Source organism: Zootermopsis nevadensis, unplaced genomic scaffold (genome assembly GCF_977971745.1).
Source record: "Zootermopsis nevadensis isolate Lab colony 2312 unplaced genomic scaffold, Znev_1.0 Znev_ptg000013l, whole genome shotgun sequence".
NCBI lineage: Eukaryota > Metazoa > Arthropoda > Insecta > Blattodea > Termopsidae > Zootermopsis > Zootermopsis nevadensis.
Window position 1 is genome coordinate 3,958,493 of NW_028259145.1, and position 21,342 is coordinate 3,979,834.

The 21,342-nt window shown below is 37.8% G+C and overlaps 2 protein-coding genes across 8 annotated transcripts in view; one reads left to right on the top strand and one right to left on the bottom strand.

The window, feature by feature from the left end:
- Positions 1–97: 97 nt before the first annotated feature.
- On the bottom strand, positions 98–5,175 carry LOC110836950 (uncharacterized). 2 transcript variants are annotated; one of them, XM_022078700.2, is made up of 6 exons: positions 4,878–5,175; positions 4,329–4,515; positions 4,068–4,236; positions 2,219–2,358; positions 1,351–1,449; positions 98–799 (listed from the first exon to the last, which is right to left on the bottom strand). In XM_022078700.2, exons 1-6 carry the CDS (start codon positions 5,045–5,047, stop codon positions 470–472), a joined length of 1,095 nt encoding a protein of 364 aa, XP_021934392.1. In that variant the 5' UTR covers positions 5,048–5,175; the 3' UTR covers positions 98–469. The 2 variants fall into 2 exon arrangements, with proteins under 2 accessions (XP_021934392.1, XP_021934394.1); XM_022078702.2 differs by lacking the exon at positions 4,878–5,175 and having other exon boundaries at positions 4,346–4,509.
- A 463-nt stretch (positions 5,176–5,638) lies between these two features.
- LOC110836958 (retinoblastoma-like protein 1) overlaps positions 5,639–21,342 on the top strand; it is a 36,864-nt gene continuing 21,160 nt past the window's right edge. Inside the window, exons 1-12 of one of the 6 annotated variants that reach the window (XM_087348445.1) lie at positions 5,864–5,989; positions 9,158–9,299; positions 9,441–9,580; positions 10,522–10,722; positions 11,515–11,705; positions 12,895–13,055; positions 13,761–13,896; positions 14,803–14,912; positions 15,749–15,921; positions 16,890–17,106; positions 19,177–19,380; positions 20,785–20,989. In XM_087348445.1, coding sequence (XP_087204571.1) covers positions 9,264–9,299; positions 9,441–9,580; positions 10,522–10,722; positions 11,515–11,705; positions 12,895–13,055; positions 13,761–13,896; positions 14,803–14,912; positions 15,749–15,921; positions 16,890–17,106; positions 19,177–19,380; positions 20,785–20,989 — 1,774 coding nt within the window. In that variant the 5' untranslated portion in view covers positions 5,864–5,989; positions 9,158–9,263. Of the gene's footprint in view, positions 5,990–9,157; positions 9,300–9,440; positions 9,581–10,521; positions 10,723–11,514; positions 11,706–12,894; positions 13,056–13,760; positions 13,897–14,802; positions 14,913–15,748; positions 15,922–16,889; positions 17,107–19,176; positions 19,381–20,784; positions 20,990–21,342 lie in introns of all 6 variants that reach the window. The other 5 variants (XM_087348444.1, XM_087348441.1, XM_087348440.1 and 2 more) reach the window with 5 other exon arrangements.

Below are 21,342 nucleotides of genomic sequence, written 5' to 3' on the forward strand. Positions count from 1 at the left end.
TCTTTGGCCACTTCCACGTCTGCCATTGGATTCAGTAAAATTCATGAAGTACATTTAATTCAGTGAAGTAGAGGACACCAGAATCAAAGTATAGTAATAGTTTGATGTAGTGCAGCCTATACTGGGCACCTGCATTTATTATATGTTACATATTTATTACCGAGACTTCTTTGGTGGTGCATAAACATTTAAGTGGACAAACTGTAAATCTTTCAACACAACATTCCCTTCTGCACAGACAGTGGTTATGTTAACAGTATGAACCTTACAAAATTTCAAGCACTTCATTTTTGTTGTATAGATTGTAAATATTTATATTTTAAGACAAACTATTTGTACCTACTTACATCAAATAATAAAGATCACAAAATTAAAACTGCCACCATACCTGTCACTTTTGATACAAGGTATAATGCATGTATGGTTCAGTCTTTATAACTGGAAAATGTTCAGTTCTCTATTAATCATTCTAAAGTTTTACATCTTCACTGTCATCTACATAATCCTTTTCTTCTCTAACACTGTCCAAAAAATCTGACACTACTGTGCCACCTTCCAAAACTTCATTCTCATGCAGTTCCAACTCTGGTCTGTAATTCTTTTTGCTGCAAAGGGCTTTCTTATGCAAGAAGTGCCTCTTCTTCAAGAACTTGGTAAAATCTTCCTTCTTCAAATTAAAAATGTCATGATTAGCATCTTCAAGATTCTGCTGTACTGATTCACTGTTTGTGAAGTTTTGTAATGGAATTCTGACATCATGTCTGTGGAGTGCATGGGACTTTTTCACCGAGTTCCTTATCTGTAGGAAGAAGCAAAATTATCATCCATACACATAATTAAAAATCATGTAATTGATGGTGAATAAATTGCCTGTTCTTATAAAATCCCATCTCTGAGTCACTTCAATCTACGGGTGCAAGGTTAAAATTTTGCCTACAATGCCAAATAACCTTGTGCTGGCCATACAAGCAGCATCATACTTACAACCATGTGTTTAGAGCGATGAAGTCCTTCCATGGTCTTGAAACACAAAATTTGGTAATGGCTATATAGACAGAATTAAGTGGCCAATTTCATGCTCTGGTTGCTTTATGATGGGGGAGGTGCTCTCGGTAACCTTTGGACAGGAGGCTAGGTGGGCCCTAGAGCCAGCCTACCAGGAACCAAACTTTAGCCATCCTGCCCATAGTCAGTCATTTTACTGAAAGGTGTCTCGACTTATTTTCAGTAAACCCATATAGCAAGCCACACATTATCCTAAATAATACTTGAAATTCACGTGTCATCATATACCTTGAAAATAACTTATCATGTCCATATCTAAGATACAGTGTATGCATTGCTATGTACCTTGTTCATTATTTCTTCATGTCGTAGACCCAAAACATCCATCCTCATGGGTGGAAGTGATGGTTCAGGAATCTCATCCTCCACTTTCTCAATATGAGACTAAAACACCAAACATATGAGCAAGCGGGGTGCACTACCACATCAAATGTACTTTCAGTTGTAAGCAGCTCAGTACACTAAATACGTTTCCATAAATTCACAGGGGGTAATAGGCTGACATTCCATTTTTGAATTTGGCCCCTTGTTTATTTAATGATGCTATGACAATTGTATGAATTATGAAATCAGATGGAAGGATTATGAATAGTGAATTGGAAAGGGTGTTAAAGGAGGCATATGTATAGTCAGCGCAGTAGTTTTTGGCCGGTGGAATTTTCAAGGGGAAGGCTAGGAACGAGTCACTTGTGTGATGGTAAAATGCTGACTGCGCCGAGGTGCTTATCAGACTGAACGCCCAAACAAAAGAAATGCACTGGCCGTGCCACCTCAGGTACACAGACTAGGCCCGTCCTCCAGCTCCTCCACCGGCCAAAAACTACTGTGCCGACTATAGCATACTGTATGGCATCCTGTCATTTGTCTCATGGGACTAAGCAAAACTATGAAAAACTTGAGTCAGGTTAGCCAGTCACCAAGCTAGGATTCAATCCTAGGACTTATTAATATGGAACAGAACTGCTATTCAATATACTGCAATAGAAATCTAATCTAATTTGGGCCACCTCCCTAATAAATATAAATATGATTTATGCAATAACAAATAAGATAAGACCGCTGGTTTCATATTAAGATTCACAGACATAAGGTTTGTTTGACGGTAATCTACTGATTAGCAAAAATGTCATGCAATGCAAATTAGTCATCACACCTTTATGTTAGGTGGCAAGTGAGTGTGCATTGTGAACTCAGACTTGAGCTGACAGCCTGCGCCCACAGGTACATAATCTTCTCCAAAGTCAGCCGTTGCAAGAATTCTCTCTACCTCCACAACCTTTGCATATTGTGTGTCTGTAACAAATACAGGTTTACTCATTATATTTGTGGTTATGCTGCATTGGCAACATCCATGAACCACCCCTGCCTAAAAACCTCCAAGGGGGAGGTTCAGGTCAATAATTTGATTTGGCATAAGATTGCCTGGCAAGGGAGGTGGAAGGATAAGCACACAGATAGCCCAACTTAGTGAAGATAAAATATAACAAATATATTATTGAAATCTAACTGAAAATATTACAGTCATGTCCAGAAAAGTCTATCACAGTTACAAAAAATAATCAAATTATTTCCATTGGGATATACTTGACTCTGCACCCAATCCCATTTTAACAGACCTCAATGGAGGCATGGCATATCAATATCAGCCAACTAATTCAGAGGGAAATATCAACCACACAAAAAATTAAAATATAACTACTTCAGATCCCAAGGGGTATAAACAGCCCACAACAAACTACTACCTGAGAAGGATTTATGTTTTCTGAGAGGTTAAAATCAAACCTCTAAGCAAGGTCTCCAGGTCCACTCTCAATACCCCTAGTACAGATAATCCCAGGGGGAAAAAAAGGGGGTACTTAGGGCAGGCTGATTGTCAATGGTTATGGCGAATGATGCTATGTGATTGCCAAATGGCTCATCAGAATAACTTGGATTTATTTATTATTATTTAGTGTTCTGTCTGACGACAGGTCCATATGAACAGGATCCTTCCATCCTTTTCTCGGACTGGGACCTGTTCATATACGTTCTTGGCAGATGATCCAGAAGTGGTTTGCCATTGCCTTCTTCTGTGTGTGAATGGAGTAATTGTTGGGATGCCACGGAGGAAAACTCCGTGTTGCCTAGACCACGGCCTTGCCCAATACAAGTTATAAATTCGGGCACCGCCGGGAATCGAACCCGAGACCCCAGGATTACAAGGCCAGCGTTCTAACCGCTAGACCACAAATTTTAAAAACACAGACTTAATAACAGAAAAGACTGGTTCTTCCTTCAAAGAGATTAATAACCTTCAAGCCAATAGCATGGGCACATATTCACAGCTAGAAGCCTGCTTTATCAATGGTATCCTGAGTATGTTATCGCCGATCAAAGGCTCCAAAACAAACCATTGTTGCACTGCAATCTGTTGGATTTGTATTGCACCACTTGGACCAAAGACCTTGAAATATTTTGTTTCCCATTTCTTCCATCTTTTTCCTTTGACTTATGACATTAGTGGCTGAACACTGGATTGATACAGCACACCGTATCAATTTCAACACTATCTCCATACTAGGGATGGTTACTAGGTGCACAGATAGTAATAATTTAATTTTTGTCATATCACATTAAGACCAACTATGCTCCTCTAAGTCTTGAATGTGAACATGGGTTTGAATCATAGTTTTTTTATAAACATGTCTGTAATGGTTTTTGAGGCCATAAAATCTTTTATTTTTTAAGCCTTTGCACTGATTTATCATTTTCTTCCTATGTTCATGTTCATGCACCATACACAAAAGTACTGTCAACTGAGACAATGAACACAAATTGAGGGTGACTGGTTTTATCAAATTTACTGGAGTAACAGTAAAGTAAGTGGAAAATAAAACTGTGTATTTAAAAAAGTTTTGGCCAGGAAGTCAGAGGAGTGTCCACTGTCTTAACATCGAAACCATAGCTGAATCAGAGGGTAACAATCGACCGGGTCCCCTTGCGAATTATGAGAAATTATATACCTTTGACAAATTCTATATATGGTACAACACCCATCACACGAAGTTCTGACAGCTGATGGCGCAGATGCCCTGCAGATCTTTTCAAAATACTCTCCACCTCCACATCATTTTCTGTACCTCTGGCTAACCAGAATACATTTACTTTGTTGAAATCAGGAGCCACTTTTACCTGGTAATAAATACAGGCAAGTGAAAATTAGAACATGTTACAAATTGATTATAAATATATTAATAACTTGTATAAAATATTATGGTTCATACTCTGGATATTTCAATACCCCTGCCAAGTATTTCATTTCCAACTTCGCCCGATGCCATCATATCCGTGATATGTCTCATGAAAAGCTTGTTAAGAACTGCAATTCTTCGATGATTCTGACCACACTTTGCAACATTCATTCTTGGTATTGGAAGACTGGTGCTTCCATCAGACTTGTACCACAGTTTCCTTTAGTAAGAAAAACAAAACTGTAAATCAAGCCAGTAAATATAAAATATAAACTTTTCATGGCAGTGAAAGGTGGACTGTGGTTTTCTCAACTGTTTCTGAAAAGTAATGTAGGTGATTACAAATGTTTTGGAGGAATGTAACTGCATTCATATTCAAGGTGAAACTTCCATTAATTTACAATACTACTGAAGACGACCTTGGTAGACTAGTGGTTTGCGTGCTCACTACTGAACCCATGGTTCGCGACTTCAAACCCACCCGAGGTCGATGGATTTTGAAGGGTGATTGAAAACCGTAGCACAGCTTCCTTCGGTCACCAAATATTTACAGATTATAAATTAAAACAATAAAATACATACTTTTCTGTTTTTTCTCCCAGCATTTTTCTCATAACTCGAGCTTCTCTTGCCAAATATTTACTGTAAGGTGTGTGAAAACAACTGATATTCCGTGAATGCAAGAAATTAATACTGCTTCTAATTTCTAACCAAGTCTTTATGATATTGGCAAAATTCTTGGGAAAAGCCATTCTAGAACTTGTACTTTACGAAGCGATTCCAGCTATAAACATTTAGTTACATCTCACTATCTTACTGCCTTTAAATTACTTCGACACTTTAAAGCACATCCATTGCCTATTTCATGATAGGCAACATGAAAGTATGAATTTCTCTCATTTAATGTTGCCAACCTATCATCCAATATTTCGTTTCCAAGTTATTACATTCACAATGTATAATATCAACAAAAACGTGAATGGAAATGTTTACACTTTTTATACAACCGAAAATATACAGGAGTACGTAATAAGTTCCACATTAATAACATAATGCATTTGACAGAATGGAATATGTTTCTCACGGAAAGAAGTTCAATTTTAATTTGGCCGGTAATTTATACAGTTAAACTTATTTTTTAATGTAAACCAAATAATGTATTACTGAAATATATGTTGTGGAAAATCTTAAATTACTCTAAAAGAAACAATTCGTTCTGGCATTTCCTTATGGGAAATAAAATATTTCCGAATACATTTCTGTTTGGCGCGTTTTTGTCTGGAATGGTGGTACCGTATTAATTATATTAATTTGCGTTTGGTGAAATATGCGTTAACAGGACAAGAATTACAAATAAAACTCAGGATGCCAATTTTTTATAAATATTAGAAGTGTTTTTCCTTTAGACGAATATTTTCAATAAAATTTTATTTTCTACGACGTAATGATAAGGCTAGGTTTCCCGCCACTTGTGGCCTGTTTGTTGGTCTTGTATGGTTGTGTCGTGAGGAGTGGGTGTGCAATTTAGGTTTTGTTAAGGTTTAACGTCGTGAAAAATGGGGTTACTAGATGATGCAGACGAAAATGTATTTAAACGACATCAAGAATTGTGTGTGAATTTAAATATGGATAAAGACGCAGCTGATGAGGCTTGGCACAGTTATGAAACAATACGACAAAATTATACGTTGGAGGTAAGTGGAAGTAATTTACGAATTGCACATAGTACGAAATTTTATTATTTTGTGGTATAGTACATGTTTAATTGTTTGTTTCGTATTCTCAGTTTTCTTATGAACTTTAATTGCAGTAGCACTGAAAGAACTATTGTAATTGAGGAATGTCAGTAGCAGGCGATCCAGTAGAATAGAAGAGTAAAGCTCAATAAAATCTTGGGCGACCAGCCTCGTTAACTGGTTAAAATAAGAAACCGACGTTCAGGACCATCACTGTCCCCATCACCAGGAAATGACCGCAATATCCAGTCACATTAGAACCCTGATGGTGGGGACAGAGATGGTTCCTGAAACGTCGGTTTCTTCTTTTAACCAGTTGACGCGGCTTTCGCCCGAGAAGATTTTATTCAGTTACGTCGCCGCTAAAGCGTTAAATCATATGACAGTAAAACTGTCCCACTGTAGAACAGTGTAGAATTTATTCACTTTCTGTGCAGAACTTTAATAATTAAAGCCAAGTGTATATGTTTGCCAGAATAACAATGTTTTCTGCAGTGAACATCAACAATGGTTAAGTACTCTTTTGCTCTCTGTTGAATTTCTCCAGCAGATAACCCCAAATTATGTGATGGAATGGATATAAACAAATTTCTATTTTGAAGAGTAATATGACTGAGCAAATTGGATGCACCTAGCTCAGGATAGAGTCTGGTGGCAGGCTATTGTAAACATGGTGATGAACCTTCGAGTTCATTAAAGAAAGTGGGCTATTCTTTGACAATCCAAGTATACAGTTGACTTCTCAAAGAATATCCTGCACCATAGAGTGAGTGAGTGGCATGACTGTCCTCATGATAAAGCATGCTGAACGTAGTTGGGGTCAGTGTGCTTTTTTTATTTGAGTTATTTTCAATTTATAAGCCAAGGAATTTAGTTATTCCTTCTTCAGGTTTATTATTGTAACCTTTATTTGTGTTAATACAAGCTTTGTTCTTCTTTTGTCAAAATTTGGCTCATTTTTTTTTTTTTTTTTTTTTTTTTTACTTTAAACCATTTATTCTGTCTAGCAAAGACCTCATTAATAGAAATTTGAAAGTCATTCCTATCAAAATGATAAATAATAATAGTATCATCAGCTAAGAATGTAGGCATGGATCAAGAATTATGGTTTGCTGGTAGAGCATTGATATATAAGAGGACCAACTTCTGAACCTTAAGGAACTTTGTTTTACAGCACCCCATTTTGTATGTGTTGTAATCAATATATTTTCTATTTAACCAAGGAGAACAATTTTCCCATTGTGTACATTTAAAGAAATGAATATTTTGTTCAGCATATTGAGGGAAGTCTGTAATTAGATGAATGTTTAATGTTTGTGATTTCATAGTGGATTGAGCAGTCAGTTCAATGAACCAAAGTGTGTATTTTGCCTAGAATAGAAATGTTGTGTTCTATCATGCATATTGAAGGATGGAAATTTTGTTTTATGTGTTGTAGAAAAAGGATTTGGTTGAAGATAATTATTTGTGGTTCTGTAAAAAGTTGTTTGGTTTTGCCCTTTTGTGAGATTCGAAATGAGCATTTCTTTGTTCATGACCGAGTTATGATAACTTGGAATCAGGAGATTATAATTTATGTGTGTTGACTTGTTCTGATCAAATAGTACTATAACTATTCTTAGGCTGTGGAAGACATGTGTAACTTGATGATTGCTGATGAAAGAATGTCAGGTAACAGTACTTGGGGCTTATCGGGACACATCACTTTAAAAATAGGTTAGGTTAGGTTAGGTTAGGTTAAAGTGTGTGGATAAATGACATATACTTGAAAGTTATTATATTTTATTTTAATAAATGACAACTAACCTAACCTATTTTTGAAGCGATGTGTCCCAATAACCCACAAGTACTGTTACCTGACAATCTTTTATCAGCAATCATCAAGTTACACATGTCTTCCACAGCCTAAGAATAGTTATAGTACTATTTGATCAGAACAAGTCAAGACACAAATTATAACATCCTGATTCCAAGTTATCATAACTCGGTCATGAACAAAGAAATGCTCGTTTTGAATCTCACAAAAGGGCAAAACCAAACAACTTTTTACAGAACCACAAATAATTATCTTCAACCAAATCCTTTTTCTCCCGATAACCCACAAGTACCCGAGTAACAAACTGCATCAGGTGGCTGAATGGTGAATGAACCATTTCTTCCGCCAACGTTTCGAGAGCCATCTCTGCTCTCATCCTCAGGGTTTTTTGACAGACTCTTGGGAAACAAGCCGCGTCAGTTGACTTGTTTCCCGAGAGTCTTTCATCAACTTCGATCGCCGCGAAAGCTTCACTTTATATATATTGGTGATTGCTACAGTTTTCTCCTCAGTTATCACTGAGTGTTCATAAGCCTACATTTTTTCTTTGTTAATTAGATTAAAGAAACCTGTTCTTCTTTGTATAGTAGTCATTAATGTCATTGTTTTAAACCTTACTATCAATATAGAACATTTTATTCCTGTTATGTGTTGAGAGGTTCCTGTCTTATTGTTTTAGGTGCCCCACCTGCTTTAAAAATTGATAAAGTTATCTATAAGTGGCCATTTGCATCCCTTATCAACTTGAATCTCACAATACACAGTATATTTCTTGACCTTAGAAGTCTAGTGGTGTCATCATTCTGTAGTGACGAGCTATGACTAATGCGCTATCCTCCCTAACCTTTTCTTCCCCCTCCCCTCCCTGCAACATTAGCAGTGTTAGTGTCTATCATGCTGGAAGCGTAGCTCACTTGTCACTTTGTAGCCATTCTTCAGTGTAATCTTTGTTGATATTTTCAAAGCTTCACATAGCACATACCATGCCAGGAATATCAGGCTTCCTGATTTTTTCATAGGTGACCCTTATAGATTATTGTCTTGTTTTGGAAGAAGTTAAACTTAATTATCAAACTAGCATTCCCAGATTCGCAGAAGACCATGTGTTGTTTCTTGAATGTAATTACTACTTGGTTTGTGGGCTATGTTATGGCTGTGACATTGAGGGGCAGAAACTTTACAATGATGAGGTCACTGTCCGAAGTCGAGGTCACTGTCCGAAGTCGAGGTCACTGTCCGAAGTCAGTATGTTGTATCTTGAATGAGAAGGGCATTGTCTAACAACACTGTTTCCTATGGTATCATTTCAGAAAAGCCTCAAGTTCTGGAAAAAAATTTAAAAAATCTCCCTGTCCATCCATTCTTCTTGCTGGTTGTAATAATTGACAGGAATATAGTTTGCTTCAAACCCTGTGAATGAACAATAGTGTTTTATATACTTTTCTGTTTGATGTAAGTGTGTTTGTGATTTTTGGATGCATTTCCACAACACATGACCATAAGGTGGATAATCTGCAAATTGATAAATGGGAGTTTATTGTATGTAGTTAATTTGAGTGTTGAGTACACCTTGATTCTTGACTTCCATTTCAGGGAGACCAGCTTCACTGGCTAGGCTGTGCATTGTATGTGGCATGTCGCAAATCATCCACGCCCACTGTGGGGAGGTCTGGAGCCATGGTAGAAGGAAACTGTGTCAGCCTTACACGACTCCTCAGGCTTTGCAAATTAAGGTAACAGTAGTGAGAACCTGTCAAGAATTCAGCCAAGAGGGCATACCTACTTGGATGACTTTAGAATACAGTAATTGATTATTATAGGGTTAAAACACACAGAATTGTAATTTAATCTGTAGTTTTCTGTGATGTGATATTTGATCCTACACCCAAGTGGTGAAGAGTTATTCTTAGGTTGTGATGCTGTGTTAACTTCAGGACAGAAGGTGGAGGTTGTACTTTCCTTTAAAATTTTAGTATCTACCTACAAGTCCACGATGAGCCGGGATAGCTCGGTCAGTATAGTGACTGGCTACAGACTGGACAACAGGGGTTTGATTCCTGACAGGGATAGAGGATTTTTCCTCTGGCCTCTGCATCCAGACTGGTTCTGGGGCCCACCCAGCCTCCTGTCCAATGGGTACTGGGATCCTTTCCTGGAGGTAAAGCACGCCCAGGGCGTGATGCCGACTACTCGCCCCATCTAGTGCCGAAGTCGAGAATCAGTAAGAGCTATACCTCCTCTCCCCCAAGCGCCTACATGGCATATAGTGGGTTAGCTTTCTTTACTTTACCTACAAGTCCACACAGCATTACAGTCCTGAAGAACAACATAGATGAGTATAATTTATGTTCTTCGTGAGATATTAGTATGATCAAGTCCTAGAGTGCAACATGGGCAGGATATTTATCACATGAGAGAAAATGCAAATTTTAAAATCCTTAGGGAAGAGAGCATGTGAGAGACCTTGGCTTAGATGGATGAGAAATAGAGTGTGAGAATGTTGACTGAATTCATCTGCCTCAGGATAGGGTACACTAGGGAACTGTTCTTGTGTACCTTCATGTTAAAATTTCCAAGTAGCCGGGTGATTATTAGATATATCTCAAGGTAAGGTGTTACTGTCCAGTTAATGCACGCTGTTAGACTGTTTATAATAGTAAGAACTTTGTTGTAGCTTGATCCAATTCTTCAGCAAGAGCAAGAAGTGGGCAGACATGGCTAGCATGCCATCAGAGTTCCGCAGCAAAATCGACAGGCTAGAGCGCAACTTCGCTGTTTCCATGGTCATATTCAAGAAGTATCAGCCAATTTTTGTTGATATGTTTTACAATTCTACCGAAGACCAGCCACGCCAACCACGGTCCAGGAAGCAGCGGTTAGTATCCACTACTGATATATTTATCATTTATGATGATTTAATAATGGTTAAAGTGTCAGATGTTGTGTCTGCTATGAGAGATACAAGCCTGCCTTTATGCCCCTGTTTTTCAGCAGAATAATTCTTGTAAAGCTTTTGGAGATGAGCCACATGGGGGTGAACATTCACCCTGAAGATGGCAGATGAAATGTTGGATAACAAACATCCTCCTCAGCTTATCCCCCAAAGAGCTAAGTTTACATTGGACTCCAGCTGCAAAAACCTTGAGACAAGATTATCCTCGGTTTCTTTTTCAATATGTTGATAAATTGGAATCGGTATTTCTGTATTTACTAATTCAAATGCTGTGAAATCTAATGGATGTAAATACTATGAAATTGGTAATTTCCCACCCTGTCTTTTCTGCATGCAGACCCAAAGTTGGCAGTATTAAAGGGGGGGCCCAGTGCTTTGGTCCTTTCCCAAGGCAGAGAGTAATCATTATTTCTTTTTTGACAGTGGCCAAGGAAGTTCCGAGCTGGGGTTAACATTCTGGCCTAGTATTCAAAAGCTCTGGGCTTAATTATGTGGCTGCTGGTCACTGTGTTAACGTCAAGGGTGGTGATGACATTATTATGAAGGATGCCACATCTGACTAGTTTGATGTGAAACAGGTCATAGAGCTTCTGATATATGGCAGCATATTATTTTTATCTAAAAGATTTGACAGAACGTTCCCATAAAGCACACTTTTCTTGTGCTGTACATCTTTTATGACCCTAATAAAAATTTGTACATTTCTGTTGACAGAAGCATGCCTTGTACTTCAGCCAAAGTATTTGACTTCTGCTGGACATTGTTTGTGTGCGTCAAGGGCAAGTTCCCTGGTGTTAGTGATGATCTAGTCAACTCATATCATCTGCTACTAGCCTGCTGTGACCTGATGTTTGCCAATGCCATCCTTGCTGATCGACGGGAAATTCTTAACCCAAAATTTCCTGGTATGACATATTGTACCTAATCTTAATTTTATGAAGTATCTCAAAGTTTCTTTATATAAAATGTCAACATTGAGAACTACACGTGAAACATGTTACTGTAAGCAAAATACATACGTGTTATTATGAAGGTTGGAATGTCCAGATTGGAAGTACTTTTGTCCGCACTGAGCATGCAAATATTGTAAAGTAATTTAATTTAAAGTAATTTTTTGGTGTGACATTTTGTCCCTTATCCTAAAACAGTGGTTCTTATATGTTATACAACGACATACTCATTTTTACAATTTTTTAATCCTGTGACCCCATTGTAACTGAACAAAACACAGTTTCACTTAAAATGTACGGTGTAGGAGTCTAACATTCGAACTAAAGGCACGTGGATTATTTTACTGGCCTTCTGTAGGCTACTTGTGCAGTTTTTAAACCCTCATAGCCTTTCTAACAATTACAAGATGATGAAAATTACACTTTCAGGATTAGCTTAATCTCAATGTAAACATCAACACATTAAGATTGCTGTCTTCTGGGTTGTTATGTCGTGTAGTGTTGTAGATGTCCACCAACATTTCAGAGGTCATACTACCTCCCTGAGGCCCTCACTAGGGCTGTTTCTTCGATCCCTCTCTCTCCTTTCTCGCCATATCTCTCACACATACCATGACATGCCCACACTCTCCTATTGGTCCCCACCCACGCCTCATCTGACACCAGCTCCAATTGGCTACAATTCGGATACTCCATTCACTGTCTGGTCCCTATAAACCTAGCATTTTCCGCTCGATTGGCTCATTCATCGCCCTGATGACGGAGGCAGTATGACCTCTGAAACGTTGGTTAACATCTACCAGACTACATAGCGCAAAAACCCAGAAGACAGAAATCTTCATACTCTGATGACGGAGGCAGTATGACCTTTGAAACGTTGGTAAACATCTACCACAGTACACAGCGCAACAACCCAGAAGACATCGATCTTAATGTGTTGATGTTTACATTGGGATTAAGCTAAAATTAAATAAACTATATGTCCAGAAGTCTCTTTATGTTGTTCAAACTTTTAAGCAGCCGGAAACTACAGTAGGAGTATTACTGGCCTGCAGTTATTTGCATCTTATAACATTCTCCCCCTTTAGTGTCATGTGTTATCTGTGGTGTGTAATTTACATTTCCTTTCTCTTAATCTTTTTAGGACTTCCATCAAACTTCTTCGACCAAGAATATACTACACCTTCTCAGGCACCATGTATTATAGACCACCTGTGCAAGAAGCATGATGGGATCCCTGTAGAAGCAAAAGGCATTAAGGAGTATTCATGGAAGATTCACATAAAGAAACTGTTAGACACAGGTGTAAGTGTATTTGTATTTAAAGCTTAATGTTTGATTTATAGAATTTAGTAATGCACTGTACCTTAGAGCAGAGTTCTGCGACCAGTGTGCCACCGTAAGTTTTTTGGTATGTTGTTAATTTTTGTAAGAAATTGGATATTTACACATATTTCAGAAAAGTTTGTTCTTATCTTTTATCATTAATAGTTTTATCCAATGTACGTGATGTTTTGTATTCTTTCTCATAGGGAAAATATTTATGTTTAGATACATATTTATGGCAATGTTTAGTTTTGTACGCTCTTTTCATGAAGTGACATTTTATGGTGTGCCATTATGTCTTTGACAAATCAGGGCATGCCATGGGTGAGAAAAGGTTGTGGAACACCATGTTGGAAGTTGTGGGTTCTTATTTAATTATTTCTTATTAATATGGTCCGTGTACACAATTTGAAATGGGCAAGAATTTTACAAAGTTTTGCTGTAGTCACATTCATCCATTGCCTTCCTGCCATCATGTTTTCAGCTGGTATTAGTGGCTAGTTACTTGTTCCTGTTGATAAAAAAAATTATTGATTAAACAGTCTCACTTTTGGGCTGGCTAAAGCCAGGCTGGAGAATTTGCAGTGTATGTGTCAATTCCATTTATGCATATATGTGCGCATGCCTGTTGAATGGTATAATAATGTTTCTGGATTTTAGTATGTTGTTCCATATTAATTATAGGTTTTGAAAGGTGATGCTTCCAGCTTGAGTGGAATCTTGGAACAGGGCCGCTTCGACTACAATTACAAAGCTGTCAGCAGAGCGTATGAAGAGTATGTTCTGAGTGAGGGAGATTTTGATGAGAGAATATTTTTAGGTAAGAGATTTGTTGTGTTTAATCAGGTGATTTTTGGCACAAAAGTTTCCCGTAGTGGACATAAAATGTTCCAGTTAGTGACATATTCATTGTCACAGCAGTTTCTTAAGATGGAAATTAATCTCTTATAGTCCAACGAAGGCAAGTCGGTAAAATATGTTACCTGTCCGTCACCAACCTTACTGTTTACTTGTATTGCAAAATCCATGTTTGTTATGTCATGCTGTTTATTGAAGTAATCTTTTTAATTTTAGTCCATGTTTAGCCCATTCAACCTCATTGACACTCAATTTAACTTCTTTGTTTCCAGCTGTTAAAGTTTTGTTTGGTACTTTTTGCCAAGGAAGATTTTTTTTAACAGTGGATTAGAAACAGCTGTGTTAATCGATTGATTGGCTTATGATTTTGTGCAGTTTTGGTGCAGAGTACATGGAATGAATATATATTGGAGAAGTGTGCATTTATCCTCACGTTTCTTTTCTGAAAGTATTTGATGGGTGCCAATTACATTTGGAGTTGTGGGTCTATATTGAAAGCTTTTGGGAGAATTCAGTTTTGGTTCCTACTTTACTTGAGTCACACATCAAACTTTGTTTTCTCTTTTAAAAAAGGAAAGGCTTATTTTATACAAAATTTTTGCAGTATAGATCTCGAGACTATTCCTTGTACGTCTAATATTTAATTGAATACAAGACAAAATAATTTGTGACTTTGTTGTATTTCCAGTGCACTTAGCTTTGTAGCTGTAGATTTGTATCTACAGTAAAAGGGCATCAAGGCCATTGAGGTATATAAAATATAATAATAGCATTCTGAAAATGTCTTTGAAAATTATATTTTAGCAATTGTACTGATATTTTGGTTTTGTTGTGTTTTCTTATTTTTGTGGTTATTTGTGTAATGCAGGTGATGATGCAAATACAGATATTGGCACCCCAACAAAGATGTGTGGAATGGGAGAATTCACAGAGAAGATTCAGGCGAAAAGAGCAGGAAACCAAAAGTACAGTGTAAGTGTAAGTATGTTTTAGTGGTCATTATTTACAAAATTTTGATGTGAACTAACTCATTTCATGGGCATTAAGTTTATATGCGCCATGTATTAATACATTTAAAAGTGTAATACGTCCATCATCATAGCACTCTGATGGAGGCAGCAAGGACCTCTGGAATGTTAGTAAACTTCTACCAGACTACATGGCGCAACAACCCAAAAGACAGCCATCTTGATTTTAATTAATGTGACTAATTTCATTGGTATACTGAATTCAGTGAGAATGTTTTATAATAGTTCTCCCGTAACAGATTCGTAGTCTGTCTTGAAGTCTATAAATATTGACGTGCAGTCCCGTTGAACTCTAATTTTTTCTCCAGTATCAGATGAAGTAGATCAGTAGTTGACTAATTACATAAAAATCCTCACTGATGATCCCCAGTAGCTTTGTTTGCATATGTCAGTAACATTTACAGAAGAATGTTGGTTAAAATTTTGTGTATCGTTGAGGTACAGCATGTATGTTTTTCTACAGATTTGGTTATTAGTATTTGGCGATAAACTAGCAACATTTATATTAACAGCCTAATCCATTTGATAAAATAGATACTTAAAAAAGGTATCCATTATTTCTCTTCAGAACCATGTTTGAATTAATGTTACTAACATGTAAAATTTTGAGAAGTGCTTTATCACTGTCTTGAAATAAAATTAAAATATTTATGTGGATGAACTAGGCTACAGTAGTATTCTGTTGGATGGAAGGTGACTTCCATGAATGTGTGTAGAAAATCAGGTACTGGTACCACATGAAGCTGTAGTTACAACATATTCATAACAGTGAATTTGTGTTTGCAGATGCAGCAGTTGGCTCCGTCAACACCACTGACAGGACGCAAGTATCTGAAGAGCAAGGACGTGCAGCATAATGTTACGCCGGTTTCTACAGCCACACAGAGTGTGAGTCGATTGCAGACCCTGCTCGCAGGGCGGCAAGCTGGTCCTAGTGAAACCCTTCTTGAATTGTTTAGGTATGTGTTTTAACGATACAGCGTGCTTGGTACGTTTCATTGCTATTGTTCCACCTCAGTTCAACAGATTTTGGAAATATCAGTTGCACACAATATTACCAAATTCTGTACAACTTTGTTTGCAAAAGTTGTGGTTACTTCATAGCTAGCATATGTATTTTGAGAGCACAGGTAACTCTCAGTTTACGAACATTTGCTCTAACGAAAAAAAAAAACTTTGGTTTACGTGCCACGCCACGTGGAATGTTTTCTCATGGGAAAGAAATCGGTGATTCCCCGTATTATAATATAATAGGATCATCACTTGCTTTGCCTAGGTTATCTTAGACAGTTAAGTGTAGTTGTGCTTTAAAATGGATGCTAACGTATACAATACGTATCATAAAAGCTCAGGAATGTAAGATACACATAACGAACAGAAACGTATAACGAACGTCTTGGAACGGAACTCGTTCGTAAACCGAGAGTTGCCTGTGTTCTGTGAAATGACTTTGAAGGTATGCTCATTTCTTGGTAACAGTTTGTTGCATAGAAATAACCACTGTGAAATTTTTATCAGGCTTGCCATTACTATAAAACCATTAGTTGCATGCACATTGCTCTTGGTAGTAAATTCATTGTTTTGTTTTAGGTTAAACCGTACAACAAATTTTTATAGTTCTCGTAAATGAGCGAAAAAATTTATATTTATGATATCGCACATCACAGAACTGTTAACGGATGCAAATATGAAACTGGCTGCATATTACCACTCGGAAGGGGCTATTAGTATTATTAATATTGAAGTAGCAGCTTTACACGTTTCTCACATGTCTGATGTGAAATAAGATGCAATTTCATTATATAAAGTGTCAACAGTACTGCCTACAACTTTAGGAACATAGCCTAGCCGTATTCATGAAGCGCCAAACTGCATTTGAGAAAGTATCCTCCACATGTGATATGTGTGAATTTATGTTTTTGGGCAGGTCGTGTAGTTGTGATCCAAAGGAAAAGATTGAGGAGTGGGTGAGGGAAATGGGGCATCTATTTTGTACTCGCTACACTCAGCACACTGATGATCACCCCGGTAAGCACATGGACTTTGCACGCAAACGGCTTCAGCTTGGAGAGAGCCTGTACTACAAGCTGTTAGAGAACATCCTAGTTGAGGAGCGGAAAAAGAAGCCTGACTTAGATCTCACGGTATTTATTTTAACAAACTTTATTTGTTTTGCTCGATTTGTGTTATATAGTTTTACATATCCCATATCACTAAAACCCTAAACAGGAAAAATTATAAAGCTAGAATTTCAGGTTGTGTTTTCTGTTGATGTAACATTTCGGTTTCTTATGTGGACAGAACATAAATTCCTAGTATTAAAGAATATAGTGCTGAGGGCAGTGTCTGGATCTAAGAGAGTTGAAGTGATGAAGAATTGGAGAAAAGTATATTTGCAGAGCTGAGTAGTTAGTACTCATAAAAAACTCTATGGTATGAGAACCTTAAGTTCAGCATTGGTAATATCATGCCAAGTCTGTTATTTGACAGTCTCGAAGGCCCAACCACCTGCGATCCTCTCAATCCGTTTTCCTGGAGGTATAGTTCTGCAGGATTTTTACAGCAGTCTGAAGATGGCTGTCTTCTGGATTGTTGTGCTGTGTAGTCTGGTAGCTGTAACAGTGGCCGCGCGGTCTGAGGCGTGGGCCTTGTGCCGCTTGGACTCTGACCGTGGGTTCGAATCCCACTCAAGGCATGGATGTTTGTCTGTGTCTCTCTCTCTCTCTTGTGGTGTCCTGTGTACAGGTAGAGGCCTTGTGACGGGCTAATCACTCGTCCAAGGAGTCCTACCGAATGTCTATAGATCGAGCAAACGAAAAGTTGGGACCCGTAGATGCTCAGGCATTGAAGAACGGGTCATCTAAGTATCCTAAGTAAGTAGTCTGATAGAAGTTTACAGACTTTAGAGGTCCTTGCTGCCACCAACATCAGGGCAATACTTTGACTTCACTGGTGGCGGGTCTATGCTACAGCAGCTTCATGTATGGCTCGGCCGTAAAATCCAAATTTATCAACTGTTTACTCCTTACTCCCAAAGTGCCTTGCAGAGTCTTTGTGACCGTGCCTTACCATCCATATGTTCAAGATTCTGAGTAAAATACAGCATCTTCAAAAGGCAGCATCTTTGGCTGTGTGCGCTCCATATAAATTGAGCAAAAAATTGTGCCTCGGCATGGTGATATTCTTCCTTATGCCACCAGGACAGAGGTTTAAATCCCCTATTACAAAGTGTAAATTTGACACAATTTTTAACAGTGTAATTTAATATGTGGTTTCCTAATTTGTATAATAGAATATGACATTCATTATATAAGTGGTTTTAATCAATTATTATACTTAATTACTATTTAGACATGTTTAAGCAACTTAAGGCTGACTAATTATAATGTATCATTGGTAGTACCTTGTCGTGGTGGTGGGGCTTGAGTACCTCAGTGATCCCAAGAGCTATGCTGGCGGTAGCATAGCTACTGGTAGGGCCTCCCTAGCCAGATTGGTCGAGGGGGAGAGGTCAGACTAAGACAGGTACCCTGGTCCTCCAGGTTGGGGGTTGGTCACAAGGCTAACAACCTTGCACCGTAAAAAGGAAGATGTTTCAAAACTTCAATCAAAGCCTCGGACGGACAGACCTAACAGAGGACTGAATGGAAGAGGAGAATTGAGGAGGCCGTGGACCGAATACGGACCGGAGAGCCATAGAAGAAGAAGTGCTATACCTGATGATTACATATCATTGAAACATGATGTGTTTAATGTTATATTATGTTAAGTAGTAATACAGTTATAAAGTTTCTGATACAAACTACTTTGTTGTGTACTGGTTAAAAACCAGTTATTGAATTCAGATACATTCATTTTATTTCTACAGGATGATGTGGTTTGAATAGATTGGATTAGGTTTCCCATTACCTGAAATTGTGATATCTTTGGTGAGATTTGAACAATTAGCCACAAATTAGAAAATGTTTATATGTGAATGCAAATAAACTTAGTATTCAGAAAATATTAGGTTACATGCAGACCCGGCACTGATCTTTATCAGCCTGGAATCACATTTTAGATTTTTTTCAGGAGTGCTTTTGGGTGCATTTTTAAACTCTGAGCTGTTTTTAAATTTTTTCATAGACAAGAAAATATAAGTATAAATACTAATAAGGTTTCACTCTGTAATGTATGCATGCAACACAGGTAATTTTTAATTTTGTTTTTTCAAGAATCTCCTGGAACAGGAGGTGTTCCATCAGTCTTTGTTTGCTTGCTGCTTGGAAATTGTGATTTATTCGTACAACTCCCAGCGGATTTTCCCTTGGGTGCTGGAAGCTTTGAACCTGGAGGCGTATTACTTTTACAAGGTGATCGAAGTGATAGTGAAGGTGGAAGATCAGCTGTCGCGGGATATGGTGAAACATCTGAACATGGTAAGGAATTCATGACACTTTGTAATGGGAGCCAGTGCTAGGAACATATTGTGATGATACAGAGTTCAGTTACCCTGCCACTCCATGAAGGCATGTGCCAGCTATTGTTTGATATATTCTTAACCTCGTCGTTAGTGGTGGTACCCATGCTCTGGCTGCTTAACTCCTCCCAAGAATGAAACTTCGACATCCTGCCTGTAGCCGACCATGTTAGTGACTTTGGTGTTCAAAAAATCCTTTCTTGAATTTCTAGTTGTAGACTTTGAGATCTTTATTTACTTTTGTGAAAAATTGTACTGCCACTGCTTAGTAAAATGTGTGTTGTATTTCATATTGTTAATGATAGAGGAGGATCCAGTTCTTTCTTCAGCCCATTTCAAGTTCCTTTTAGACATCACTGGTTACTGTATAAAAATTTTCTCATTCTACAGCTTCCCATTTATTAACAATGATATGAAATATGTTTCATTTGTTCTTGTCCCCTAATACTTCTTTGTTGGGAAAATTACAGTACAAATGAAGACATATTTAGGTAGGGATCATAAAATATACTAAGAGATTCTATGGAACAGTCCTTCAGAAGCTAGTAGTACTCGCAACTGTTTGAGAGAAAAGTTTAAAATCTAAACTGTGTTAAAATATTTTAGAAAGTTGAAGTGGCAAAATCTCTTTGTTATAAGTGCAGAATATCAGAACATATTTTTCTGACATCACAGCTCGACCTCAGCCTCATCTCTGTGTTTCTTTCTAGAGTATATTCCGTTTAATACCTTCTGGTCTTCTGAAATCCGTCTCATGTAAGATTTGATCTGTAACAATACTTCAATCTTCTAAGTCATTGAATTTTTTTATAAGTTCCATTTCTATCATAGCAACTTTAGCTGGCAAACTTCAGTTGTATTGCTAATATTTCAGTTGGCCTGAATATAAGTTTTATCCACATAGTGTTACAGTGATGATATACATTTGTCTAATCTCATTTATAAACATTATATGTAACATGTTCATAAATATGTTATTAGCTGAAACATGGTCATAATAAAATTTAAAATTTGTTAATAAAATTTGGACTTTGAATGCACCACTCATTTATTTTCATTAATTTGTATGTGGCATCTTTGTCTAATTAACATAATTATAGCTTGCACAGAACTTTTGTGGAATACAACCATCCCATTAATCAGGAACTACCTGTATTCCAATTTTCCTCTGCCAGTCATCATTCTACCAGCACTCTCATGGATCTGTTACTGCCACTTAGGTTTGCCAAATGTCTGAAATGGCAGCTTCAGTTATTTGTTGGCGGTTCATCTGTGACCCAGCACTTGGCTTGATCCAACACTGTTGGAAATTATATAATGATTGAAGGTTTTCAGCCTTTGATGTGTCTTATGGTTGTTAAAGATAGAGGAGAAGATTTTGGAGACACTGGCATGGCGCAGTGGGAGCCCGCTTTGGGAGAATATCCGCAAATCTGGACTGCCAGTACCATCTTGTGAAGATGTTTGCTTGCCTAATCAGTTGGATGACACTACATCTTCGGTACCGTGCCCCAACCCAGTAATCCGAAGGCTCACAACAGGACTTGACAGGACAGCCTCAACTCAGAGTAAGTACTTAGTGTAAAAAGGTGTCTTTACTATGGAGTACAATCTTTCACAAAGTTGTATTGGTTCACATTGTGTGCCTCTGCTAAACAAAACTTAGATGTCAGGCTGATAATTTGGTGAATTGGGTACAGTGGGTCGCCCTCGGACTAGTGGTTAGCGTGCTCGCCACTGGACTCAAGGTTTGCGAGTTCAATCCTGGCCGAGGTCGGTGGATTTTTTAAGGTAGATAAAATCTATAGCACAACTTCCTTTGGGGGGGGGGGGGGGGGGGTAAAGCTGGCGGTCCCATGTCGTAGATTTACGCATGTAAAAGAACCTTGCAGGCATGATACGAGATGTTTTGTAAACAAAA

Bases quoted from the DNA above. Each gene is read 5' to 3' on its own strand.
- LOC110836950 (XM_022078700.2), bottom strand. From the start codon at position 5,047: ATGGCTTTTCCCAAGAATTTTGCCAATATCATAAAGACTTGGTTAGAA. The intron at 4,516-4,877 runs GTATGTATTTTA...TTCTTACTAAAG, and splicing joins CTGGGAGAAAAAACAGAAAA to GAAACTGTGGTACAAGTCTG. The intron at 800-1,350 runs GTACATAGCAAT...TTCTTCCTACAG, and splicing joins ATGAAGAAATAATGAACAAG to ATAAGGAACTCGGTGAAAAA.